This window comes from Gossypium arboreum, chromosome 1, assembly GCF_025698485.1.
Source record: "Gossypium arboreum isolate Shixiya-1 chromosome 1, ASM2569848v2, whole genome shotgun sequence".
NCBI lineage: Eukaryota > Viridiplantae > Streptophyta > Magnoliopsida > Malvales > Malvaceae > Gossypium > Gossypium arboreum.
The window spans coordinates 102,491,519-102,504,232 of record NC_069070.1 but is presented as its reverse complement, the minus strand read 5'-3'; the positions used below and the strand labels follow the sequence as shown (position 1 = coordinate 102,504,232).

General features: G+C 31.7%; 2 protein-coding genes across 2 annotated transcripts; one reads left to right on the top strand and one right to left on the bottom strand.

The window, feature by feature from the left end:
- Window positions 1-2,425: 2,425 nt before the first annotated feature.
- LOC108481617 (MLO protein homolog 1-like) lies at window positions 2,426-6,097 on the bottom strand. Its single transcript, XM_017784728.2, has 14 exons — window positions 5,935-6,097; window positions 5,803-5,860; window positions 5,438-5,703; window positions 5,238-5,354; window positions 5,091-5,151; window positions 4,884-4,969; window positions 4,269-4,343; window positions 4,081-4,169; window positions 3,946-3,995; window positions 3,821-3,861; window positions 3,566-3,739; window positions 3,447-3,482; window positions 3,233-3,361; window positions 2,426-2,818 (listed from the first exon to the last, which is right to left on the bottom strand). The coding sequence occupies exons 1-14, from the start codon at window positions 6,052-6,054 to the stop codon at window positions 2,426-2,428; spliced, it is 1,695 nt and encodes a 564-aa protein (XP_017640217.1). The 5' UTR covers window positions 6,055-6,097.
- Window positions 6,098-10,265: 4,168 nt separating this feature from the next.
- On the top strand, window positions 10,266-12,694 carry LOC108480765 (uncharacterized). Its single transcript, XM_017783862.2, has 5 exons — window positions 10,266-10,512; window positions 11,281-11,389; window positions 11,618-11,714; window positions 12,026-12,112; window positions 12,262-12,694. The coding sequence occupies exons 1-5, from the start codon at window positions 10,452-10,454 to the stop codon at window positions 12,394-12,396; spliced, it is 489 nt and encodes a 162-aa protein (XP_017639351.1). The 5' UTR covers window positions 10,266-10,451; the 3' UTR covers window positions 12,397-12,694.
- Window positions 12,695-12,714: the final 20 nt, after the last annotated feature.

Here is a 12,714-nt window from a genome sequence, read left to right as displayed (position 1 = left end):
CAGATTCTATATATGCTACTTAACCCTTTAATTTAGAAATTTTCGAATATGTATGTGTTTGGAAATTGGCTCAAAGCCCCAAGAAGCAGTTCCATACTGTTAGAAAGCAATCTCAGTTTGCAAGTCTCGGTTGGAAAGGCTCAGAAATAAAGTAAACAATTCTTCAGAATCAGCATCATCTGTAGCTACTTCTGAATTGGATGATGGTGTACAACAGTCCACAAATGGCTATCAGACTGTTTCATCTGTCAAAGATAAAGAAGTAGAAATCAAAACACTTGCTGGTCTTGTTGAAGACCTGGAAAAGAAGGCAAGTGCAATTTTGATCACTTCTATGAATTAAAACCTTAGCGTATAACTTTAAGATTCCTTCTACTTCTGTATTTGCAGCTTGAAGATCTACAACAGCTGGTCTCCAATCCAAATTCAATTGTTGCAGAGATCCTGGAAGAAAGAAGAGGTTGAGGGAGAAGAAGATGAAGAGAAAGATGAGAAGAAAAAGAAGAAATGCACAAAGAATGCCCAATCATCTTTTTTTTTTTTACCCTTTGACTACTTGTCCTACGTGACAAGTTAACTGGCCACGTCAGCTAATTAACTAGCCATGTCAGCTATTCCGTTAAGCCTATGACGGAAAACGTTAATGAGTGACTGATTTGTCAGTTTTTAATAACGTTAGTGACTGTTTTGTTATTTTTTCAAAGTTGAGTGATTGAAATGAAACCTAGGTGACTGTTTTGTCAGTTACCTCAAAGTAATTTACCCTACTAAAATCTTCGTATCTTTCAAGCTCATATAGAAAATCACATATTTTAGATTGTTGATAGAACAAAAATTTTATATGTCTAAACTACTTGACTTCCAACGAAATATTGAATACTATTGAACAAGCTATAACATATTATGAAACTAAAAATAATTATAATAAAATAGGTGACAAAAGAAAGACAAAATATGAGGGAATAATTCTTCTTTTTTTAACTTTGGATGCGTCCTCTATATATAAAGCTTAAATCACTACACGTTATAAATACATACATAAAAAAAAATTAAAACACCCTATACATTCTTTAAAAGGTACAAAAAAATAAAATTTGAGGCTACAAATTAGAGATGTGTATGGGCCGAGTTGAGTTTAACTAAAATTTAGGTCCGTTTGCTAGGTTCGAGTCCGGCCTGGCCCGAAAAATGTGCCTAAAATTTTTTTAGGCTCAACTCGAATAAAAATGTTAAAATTTGGACCGGACCAGACCCGACCCTTCCATATTAATTTTATATTATTTTATATAATTTTAAAATATATATAATAATCAAAATATTAAAAACATCAAAATAAATATTTTCCAACAAATTAAAAATAAATTTTAAAAATGTGAATACTTAAATAACATTAAAATAGATACAACTTAACAAGCAAATATCTCTAAAATAATAACAAAATTAACAAATGTTTTTAAAATAATAACAAAATTAACAATAAAATAAGTTTTATACAATATCCAAACAATAACAACAAAATAGTAGCAACATAATAATAAAATGGTAACAAAATAAGGAGAAAACAATAAGAAAATAATATTAAAAGAAATTTGTCCTTTAGTGAATTCAGGTCGGACAGGGCCAAAATTGCCTAACCTGAAGAAACAAGCCTTTTTTTTTGTCCAAGCCCATTTTTTAGACCTATATTTTTGCTCAAACTTTCTCACATTTCGGACGGATCTTTAGGCTGGGCCGAGTGGCCCGACCTATGAGCAGGTCTATTTCAAACATAAACAAATTCAGGGGTAGGCAAGGGCACACCCCAGCCTCGCCCAAACTTTGGAAAAAATTTTCAGCCCCCTTATATTTTAAATTTTTTATTTTAATATTATTAAAAAAGAAAAAAATTGTGTTTAGGCCTCAAGTTTTTAAAGTTTTTTATAATTTGATTTCTATTATAGAATTTATAATTTTAGGAGTATTTTATTTAATTTAATAAATTAATATAAAGTAACATCTAAATATTAATTTGGTGAAAACAAAGTTTAATAATTGTAATATGTTAGTATGAATAGTTTTAAACATTAATTAGGTAAAAATAAACTTAAATAATTATAATATTTAATACAAATTGAGTATTAAACTTATTTTATTTTTTAATTTTGGTGATTAAGATTATTCTGAATTTAAAATATATAGTTGAAACATGTATATTTGTCTGTCCCCCTACCAATAATTTTGACTTCACCCTAATTACGATGTTATAAAAGAGTGCATGAGAGCTTCAAGGCAAATTCAAATTTTGTTTAATTGTTTATTGTAATTATCCAAATAAAAAATTTTGATTTATTTTTCATAAATTATAATTATTGGTGAGTAATCCTAGCACAGAAATTAATTAAGCAATTTAATATTGTTTGGATTACAATGGAACTAGTGAATTAACTTAAGGCTTGACAAAGGAAAAATCAATATTATGTTGATGATGATCATCATCATCAAGTTGTGTTAAATGTTGAGGAGGAGAAAGTGCGGCAGCTTCAATATCAGAGAGATCAGTGTCGGAGGGGTAAGAGAAGTTGGAATGGGTGGGGGAATTAAGAACCCCATCGGTTTGATCACTGGCGGTGGACCTATGTTTGTGATTGTGCAGCAAGTGTAAAGGCGATGTCCCTCGGCTTGGTGTGGTATTACCGCTCATTGACACCGACATTGGGCTACTCATCCCTCCTCCTTCCTTTTCCTTCTGCTTGTTTCTCTTCTTGGCAGCCTTCCGCCAGTTCTTCAGAGCTTTGGCTGTTTGCTCTTCGAAAATTGCAGTTTTCATGTGCGATCCCATCTGCATTCATTCCAACATATAATTCAACAACAAATCCATCATCATAATGATAAATGTTAATGCGTTTTGGTTCAACCCAAAGTTTTATGGGTTCACCAGTCAGAAGAATACGTCAACAAGTTTGGTAATTCTTGACCAGAGCTTTATCTCTTTACTCTGCCAAGAGTCTTACAAGTTTATAGAACGAAAGTGACTTGTAGTGTCTTGGCAAGGTTAAAGTACTCAAGACCTCTAGCATATAGAGAATCTCGAAGGAGGGTATCACTTAAGCACTCTGTGAACTTGTAAAGCTTTTGACAGAATAGGAAAACAAAATCCTTATTGATGTACTTCTCAACCTGTAAAACTCATGGGAGTTTCAGCAAAACCAAATCACATGGACAAATAATGATAATCATTTGTTCTACTACTCACTTGCGTCACCAAGGAATACAGCGGGAAGGTAATGTAGCTGCATAGAATTTGAAGGAACAGCCCAAGAACAACCCTTCCCACTACAAAGTACGGTTTCTCGTGGATACAAGAACCTAGGCTGTACTTAAACTGCACCACAAAACATATGAATCACTGTATATGGAATTTCAGAATAAATAGAGTCAAACATTGAATAGAGGAACACACTACTTACCACTACCCAAAGGAAATATGCCATCTGGAATGCATTCTGCATAAATATCAATCAAACTTAATTAATAAACCAATAGATGTCAAGCTGGTAATTAATTAAGGAAAACATGATTAATTTACCTGAAATAATGTATAATGTATCAAGAAGAGAATCCACTGGGGTCGATTAAACCAGAAATACTTGTTATTTGGCTCCACCACTGGTGCCCCTCTTACCACTGCACTCCTTTCCTGGATTTCTTCCGCCATTTCCATTATGATCAGTTCAAGCTTTGTTCCAACCAATACAAGTATCTACACAATTCACCAAATCTTTCTACTTTTATTTCTCAATCCATAACATATAAAGTTTAATTAAGGATGTGGGTGGCTTACAGTCAGTGGGACTAAAGACAACCAGGTGAGAGTTTGCCATTCTGCATGCACCACGTATATTATATTATAAATACTCCATTTATTAATTTATGATATGCTAATCAGAAAGGGGTAGAATTACAAACTGTAAACGTTTAGAAGCAAGAAGATGATAGCAAATGCCCACAGAGGTGTGCTGCAACATCCCAAAAACCAACAACCAATAAATTTTAGAGTAGCAATATAAAGTTAATTTAAATTTAAAGTGGTTTTAAACAGACCTGATACCGACAACGACTTTGAAATCGTCTTCCATGGATCTTTTGATGTATTTATGGAAGTCAAATTTTGTGTTAGCCGCAAAATGTGCCTGAATTAATCATTAATATTTGGTGATTAAAGTTGAACTCACTAGCTGAGCAATTTGCTAATCAAATTATTAGATGATGTACGCCGGCCAATTACTTACGTTGATAAAGCCATTGCGCATGGTCAAATAGTCCACCTTGCTCACCGAACCAAAGAATTGCCTGAAGAAGGCCACCTATAATTATATTTTTAGATTTTTTTATTCCAGCTAACCAAATATACTCAAAAGTAAATATATAAATCTTTTTAGTTTATTAATATATCAAAAATTAATCAGAAATGTAAAACTGTAAAATTGCATAACTCAGTTTGTCTCTCTACTTATTTACACTCCAATTTAAAAAAAATCTATTTAATTTTTGTCTCTTTTATGCTTTAAATTTGCGTTATTTGTTAAATCACCTTTAACATAAATGAAAAACTTTAATGTTTGTTAACTTTGCTTGTATGCCACACCAATAATTAAATAGATTTTTTGTAAAATTAGAGTGTAAATAAATAGAGAGATATGATAAATTAAAGTTTTCCTCCTAATTTTAGTATTTTTAATTGGATTTAAATTTTGTAAGAAAAAAAGCTGAAAATCAAGAAAAATAAATCTTATTTGTCATTCTCCTGTTGAAAAAGAGATATCTACAGGGACAATGTGGAATTATAATTTCCTACCGTACTTAATTCTCCAAATAAAATTAGTAAGAAATTAGAAGAGTCTTACTATCCATCTCATGCCCGGAATTGTGGAGAAACCAGAATGACGTTTGACGAAGGAAGTTTGATGGGTTAATCTGAACCTTGAAGGATCTGATGTGTAACATATACAAATGCAAGTATCAATATCAATCACCATTTCCAAACTTTTTTTTTTCCATACAACCTTCATAATTTAGACCTAAAAGGCAAGGTGAAAAGTAGAAAGACTAACCATTTCTGTACTGATACTCGAGAGTTTTAGTTTCTGATTCCCAGGACTCCCATTTCTTCATCTGTTCAAATTCAATTCACCACAACTATAATATCAGCTCTACAACCAAACCAGTTGATCTTCAAGGGGAAAAGAAAAAAAACTTACTTTGGCCTTAGCCAGTAGAATGGTGGCTACACTGTAAAGAACATGAAAGACAGCAAGCGCAAATATGAATATGTGCAAGTCGTGCATCCCGCTTTGTGTAATCAGGGCAACTTTACCCTATCATTTCATATAGAAATTAATGATCAGGTTAATTATCAACAATGTTGAAAATAGATTAAAAAAAAGGGCCGGCGGCATACTTTAGGGCAAGAATCTTTTCCTTTGGATGAAGCCAAGACTCGACGCCAAACCATATCTTCAGCATAAGAAAGTAACTTTCTCCGGCGATCTTCATCGCCGCCGCCTCCGCCCCCTTTGTTGCTATCTTTACCACTATCTCCTGCATACCCAGGCTTCCGTTTGCATGGAAGCATCGTATATCCTATCTTTTCTGGGATACATATCGCTGGAATGGAATATGTTCCTATAGTAAGTAGTAAGGATATGAATCCCAGTAGCATCAACTCTGCAAATTATAATGGAATTTAATCTATTAAGGGTTAGACTGCAGTTTGCCTACAATATGATGAACAAGTACTATATATATATATACATATAACCTAACCAGCTTTTATTTTCTCTAAAGCTTCCATCATGGCTTTCTTCTGGCGTTTTTGAAACCACTGCATGTCATCAACAAAGGTTATAATCATAATCATAATTATTAGTATGAAATTTTCATTAGTAGATTAAATACCTTTCCCAGAGAATGAATTCCATGTTCTATGAATATAGATATGATCACAAATATTGCACACACAACTGCAACAGCCCATGTTGGCGTTTCCTCCAGTGACCTTTCCTTAGGGGTAGCCATTTTTGCAAAAACCAAAACGCTTAGTAATGTAAAAGTATAACAAGAAGGCGGAAAGCATATAAAAATGGAGTGAAGAAATGCAAGTGGGCAGCGCGTTTGGATTTGAGACACGGTTTCTATGAACAAAAGTTTGTCATGATTTGCATGGTTTTATGTGGAAGGTTGGTGATGGGCAATGTGGTGATCTAAGTTAACAATCCCGTAGCTTAGGACAATATAGAATCAAGCCGGCCAATGCAGCCAATCCAAGGGTGAGAATTAATGTAATAAAGAAACAGATATTGGGATCCACGGTGGTTATTTATATTCAATTATCACTTAGTATTAATCAACACCCATCTGATATATATTTTATTTTGTGTGAGATTGAAAGGTGTTGGACTGTCTCAAAACCCTGGTCCACAAGCCTGACTTTCTCCTGTCTAGACATATTCTACAATCCTAATTATAATTTTAGGGAATAATAATAATATACTTTTCGATTTTTTCCTTTTTAGTGGTTAAACTTGATAACTAGATTCATTTTGATACTTGAACTTAAATTCTATTAAGATTTAATGATGTGATCAGTTTTACTAAAATAGGACCGGATCGAACGGGCGGAGAGTTAGACAATATAACGGTCGAACAAAAGAGTTGACTTAATTAACTCGATAACTACTTGATATTGGTAACAATAAAAAATTAAGACAAAAATCGATAGTTAAGCAGGTTCAACCGGTTTAGTAATTTTTAAAGATTTTTATGATTTTTTATTATTTATTTAATTATTGTTGATTCAGTGGTCGAATTGATCGAACTAATTGAATAAAAAATGGGTGGTTTGATTTGTTCAACCACCAATCTAATTATTAAAAGAGTAAACTATAAAAGTAGTCACTTTTGTTTATCTCATGTTACATTTTAGTCACTTATGTTTAAAATGTTACGTTTTAGTCACTTATGTTATTATTTTGTTACGAAGTGATCACTCTTCCGTCAAGTTCTGTTATTTCCCTAACGGTAATCCTACGTGGTAGTCCAACTAGATATTACTGAACTGCTAATACATACTTCATCCGGATAAAGTATGCATTATTAAAATTAAATTAAAATATTAAATAAGAAATAAAATTATAAAATAATATGTTATTTGGAAAATAACTATTATTGTAATGAGATACATGTTTTATTAGGTATAAATATTTAAAATTTTATTTTTGTAATGTGATACATGCGTAAATATATATATATATAATCATATTAGTGAATCTGCTAATACAACATCCAGACGAAGTACGTATTAGCAGATTCAATAATATCTAGTTGGACTACCACGTAGGATTACCGTTAGAAAGATAACAGAACTTAACGGAAGAGTGATCACTTCGTAACAAAATAATAACATAAGTGACTAAAACGTAACATTTCAAACATAAGTGACTAAAATATAACATGAAGCAAACAAAAGTGACTATTTTTGTAGTTTACCCTTATTAAAATAGTAAATATGACACATTGAGATTATACACCACATCATCACCTAAAATTTTTATATAAATTTTTTAAGTAATGATGTGGCACAATTTTAAAATGTCACATCGTTAAATTTTTATATTTTTAAATTTAAATTTAATTGTCAAATTTAAGTATTAAATGAAAAAAAATACATATACCAAAATGAACCTAATTACAAAATTAAGAGATAAATATTATATTATCCCGTATATTTATTAATGGATGTGGGATTTATATTTGTGGATCTTCCTAAGAAAAATATTCTTCAAGACCACGGAGGAGAGGAGTAAAGGTGATCATGGGCCGGGCCGGGCCGGGTTCGGGCCGGGCCCAAATAAAATTTTAGGCCCGTCTACTAGGCCCGAGCCCGGCCCGGCCCGAAATATGGGCCTAAAATTTTGCCCAAGCCCGGCCCGAAATAAAATTACTAAGCCCGAGCCCGGCCCGGCCCGGCCCATATTAATTTTTTTTCTTATTTCATTAAATAAAAAAATTTAAAAATATAATAAATCAAATATATTTAAAATATTAAAATAAATATTAAAATAAATAAAATAATACTAAAACAATTCTTAAAACAATACACAAATTAACAATATAATAAAAAATAGTTATATTAAAATTTAAAATAATTAAAATAAAATTAAAAATTATATATTAATATATAATTGGGCCGGGCGGGCAGGCTCGGCCAAAAACTCTTACTCGAGGCCCGACCCGCTTTTTAAACGGGCCTCGTTTTTGCCCAAGCCCATTTTTCGGCCTATATTTTACCCAAACCCTCCCATTTTTCGGGCGGGCCTTCGGGCCGGGCAGACCACCAACCATGATCAACTCTAGAGAGGAGTTTAGAACACGTTTACCTAAGGAATTTTACTCCTTTCTCGTAACTAAGTACTAGTACAATATTTATTTATTTAAGGATCCTATTAGTTCTAAAACATAATGATTTTTCCCCTTCAACTTACAAAAGAATTATTTTAATTCTTTATTAAATTTTTCGTCTTTTTTCTTAATTTATATATTTTTTCTCATCACTCATAAATGTATGAAAATTTTAATATTTATTAATTTTGTTGACATAGATAATATGTCAATATTTAATTAATTTTAATTTTAAAAATATTAATTTTTTACAAGTGGTATACTTTTAAATAATTTGAATAATTTTTAATTTTTAAAATATTTTTATAATTTTATTGAAATTTTAAAATTTAAAAATTAATTAAATATTGATGTCCACGTGACAATCTACGATATGTCACATCAATAAAATTAAAAAATATTACTTTTTCTATTTATTTTAGAGTGATTTGACAAAAGAATATAAATTTAAAAATTAAATGGAGATTAAAATGATTTTATGTAAAACTGAACAAGGAAGCGAAACCAAGGGGCAGGGGGACCCTACGCCCTAAAATAGAAGATTTTCATTAGACCTCTTGAAATTTTAAAATTTTAAATTAGTAAAGGTAAAATTGTACTTTAGCCCTCTAAAATGAAAAATTTAATTTAATTGTTTATAAATTATAAAGATAGAGACTATTAAAATGGTAAAATTACTTTTTACTATAGTAAAAATTATAATTTAATTTCGACTCCTAAACAAAATTTCTGACGTTACCCCTGAAGTTAAAGTTTTATCGCACTAAAGAAAATCATACAAACTAAAAGAAGTAATTAATATGTAAATTTAATTGATGACATATATAGTAATTAAGCACCCAAATGAGATTGGTTTGGTGGGATTTATTTAGTATAATGGTAGATTTGTGATGAAGGATTCAAACATATAATAAACCTTGTTAACATATAATAAATTTCACTGTCCATTTTGTTTTGTATTTCTTGTTAACATGCGCCTTTTATAATTAAGTTTGAACATTCTTTTGTTTCTTAGAAGGTATTGAATACAGCATTGCTCTTCAGCTTCATATTTCCATTGCTAGAGATGACCCCATCAAACATCTGCTTCAATTTTCTTTTATTTTAAAATTAATATACATACAGTGGCCAGTGAATTGGACAATCACACATCATAAATAAATTTTAAAATTAAACTCACTAAACTTAATTAACCGTCCATAAAATTATATAATACCTTTACATTAAATATTAACCCTGAAAATAAATTTTAAAAAGAAAAGTCAAGTTTTGTTATTATCTGTGTATTATCGTAAGTTGTAAATTTTTAAAATTTAAAATTTCAGTCGTGATTCAAGATGGTACCCATTAATTTTATTAAATTAAATTATACCATTTTCATAATCTTATGCGGCAAACATATTATTACATTGGTAATACCATGCTAGTTTGCTATTTTCACATGGTACTTACATAAAAAAAAATTGTATCATTTTAATTGATGGATTTAAATTATACCATTTGAGCTAGGATTGTAATTTCAAAATTTAAAAAGTATAAAGACTAAGAATAATCAAATCGGAGAATAGAAACTAAATCCAAAACCTACACATAGTATCAGACAAATAACAAAATTGGTCAAACAGATTTAACTGGTTTCAGTTGAGTTATGATTGAAATTTTAAAATTCAAAAGGTAAAAGAACTAAAATTGACGAAATTAGAGTAAAAAGACTAAATCGAAACTTATGGAAAAAAAAACAATTCAATACAAAATTTCTTATTCTAGGTCCAATCCAATAAGAAGAAGGAAACAGTCCAATCTAAAAAGTTAATAGATTGGGCCGAAAGCAGAGCAACAGATCCACGGTGAAGTTTGGTCGTCAAGCTCAAAGCTGAAGGACAAAAGGCAGCATAGGTATCATCGAACTAACTCGTCCGCTCACTCACTCACTCACAACTCAGGAGTAGCAACCGGGTCGGATTATTTATTTTGTTTCCCTCGTTGTTCAACTGTCTCGTTTCATTTCTTAAAAAATGACTACCCTTTCAAATTCTTTGGTTTTATCGACAAATCCTCCCCTTCAACTATTTTCTGGTAACAATCCCTTCACATTTCGTTTTTCTTCACTGTTAATTGTTTTATTTATAATTTTATTGTTGTTCATTGTAATTGATTCGATCTTTTTAGCTTCTTTTATTTTTAATGGAGTACGATTGAACGTCTAACGCATCATGATTGCAAAAAAAGAAGAAAGTTTCTTTGCAAAATATAAATCCATGCTCGCTGTTTCCATGGACTTGTATTCATATCTCAGTGTTGAAGTTGTTGATGGGTCTTAGAACATTGGCACTTTGAGGCTATTGATAACTAATCTCCTATTTGCAGATTCAAGCCTATAATTTATTATATTTCCTAGCATATTTGTCTTCTGTTTTTTTGGCATGCTATTAAACCTAAGGTAATATTGACTGCAAGTGCTGTCAGCTAGAAACGAAAGAAAAATGCCAATAGGATTTGTTGAAAGTACTTTGGCTGTGGAATTAATTGTTAGGCTTTATTTTTCGTTATTTCTCATTTTAGTTCAGCATTTTACATCTTTTGATGCAAGAATCTGGGTTTAACATCAATTCAAATTTTCAATTTTAGAATTTGTTAAATTATAGCATCATCAACATGTTATTTTCCATCCTCTGAGATCATAAGATTGTTTTACCTTTGAGATCATAGTATCATTAACTCTAATTTTTGTTCCATCAAAGCTATGTTTTGTGCATTTACAAGTGTACCATCCATTTGGTTTTGAAAGCTTTGAAAGGCTGTTCCTTACCTTCCTTACCTTCCCTGCGCAATTTTTTTTGCTAGGCTCTCATGGGAGTGCCAGCTCCACCAACTTGGCATTCAATTCTAGTCATTTGAGGAAACTGCATATTTCTACCTCTAGAAGGCCTCTCACCGTTCAAGCTTCGTACAGGTATCATCTTCCAGACAATTTGAGCCAAATAATGAATGATTATTCCTGTTAATATTCCTATAACTGGGAGATAATTAAAGAAGTACTAGCAACCGTATGCTTAGGTTTGTGTGTGTGTGCTTGTGTACACGCATATTCTGTTCTCTCTTTTGTGTTTTTTTGATATGTTCTGTTGGGAACATTAGCATGTATTATTACCCAAGTTGTCGGCTTCATATGTTCTTACAGTGATGGCGAAAGGTCAAGCAGTGCTAATGCCTTTGTTGGAGGTTTTGTTTTGGGAGGGCTCGTGGTTGGTGCACTTGGTTGTGTATTTGCCCCTCAGGTGATATTACCATTGCAAATTGCTGTAGAAATTATACTAAACTATCTCTTTGCTCTCCTTTATGTATATTTGTTATTTTGACCAATTAAAATGCCCCCATATAATTTTCAATGGATTACACTCTACAGCTATAGTTTCATAATTGTCTAACTCACCCCTCCCCCCTTCTTTTTGATGTCTAAAACATACAGCCGAAACTCTGGAAATTATTTATGTTTGACTATTATTTTTCCTATGTCAACTTACTATTCATGACTTATATGATGGTGATTGCCGACCACTTAGATTCTTATGCTGTTTGCCTTCTATAGATCAGCAAGGCACTAGCTGTAGCTGATAGTAAGGACCTTATGAAGAGACTGCCTAAATTCATATATGATGAAGAAAAAGCTTTGGAGGTGAGCACTTACACTGTTCAGAATTATTGTCCTCTAAATATTGGAATGGCCTGAGTAGTGTGTGCTTTGAAGTTGATGGACCAGCATTTATGTGTTGTCAAAAGTTTATGGGTTTAAAAGCAGAATAATGAGTGACCTTTATTGTGTAGAAAACTCGGAAGGTACTGACCGAGAAGATTGCTCAGCTAAACGCTGCCATTGATGATGTTTCTGGTCAGCTTCGATCTGAAGATGCCCCGAATGGAGTTGCTGTAAACTCTGATGAAATTGAAGCTGCCATATGAATTGCCTTACGAACGGTGGTTTAACTAGTCTGTTATTAAGAAATAATAGGGAATTTGTTGTAATTTTCCTGTTTTCTCGACAAAACAGTGTAACTCTGTCATTTTAATATGTGGTGATTGTTGCTAAAAACATGAATACTTTAAAAACTTTTGCCATACATGAAGGTAAGATGCTCAAGGTTTGCGACAAGTTTTACAGAGCAGCATTTGAGGAGTTTCCTACTTTGTAATGTTGATTTAATACTTGGAACAATCTTTACTTAAAATAAATATCCTGCATTTGATGTTTGGAAGAAAATTTTAATCGAATCTTTTTGT

What these genes read in the sequence shown, in the direction of transcription:
- LOC108481617 (XM_017784728.2), bottom strand. Translation starts at nt 6,054, where the DNA reads ATGGCTACCCCTAAGGAAAGGTCACTGGAGGAAACGCCAACATGGGCT. An exon ending in TGCGCAATGGCTTTATCAAC is followed by an intron (nt 4,170 to 4,268) that starts GTAAGTAATTGG and finishes TGATTAATTCAG; the next exon opens with GCACATTTTGCGGCTAACAC. An exon ending in CATATTTCCTTTGGGTAGTG is followed by an intron (nt 3,362 to 3,446) that starts GTAAGTAGTGTG and finishes TTTGTGGTGCAG; the next exon opens with TTTAAGTACAGCCTAGGTTC.
- LOC108480765 (XM_017783862.2), top strand. Translation starts at nt 10,452, where the DNA reads ATGACTACCCTTTCAAATTCTTTGGTTTTATCGACAAATCCTCCCCTT. An exon ending in ACCGTTCAAGCTTCGTACAG is followed by an intron (nt 11,390 to 11,617) that starts GTATCATCTTCC and finishes ATGTTCTTACAG; the next exon opens with TGATGGCGAAAGGTCAAGCA. An exon ending in ATGAAGAAAAAGCTTTGGAG is followed by an intron (nt 12,113 to 12,261) that starts GTGAGCACTTAC and finishes TTTATTGTGTAG; the next exon opens with AAAACTCGGAAGGTACTGAC.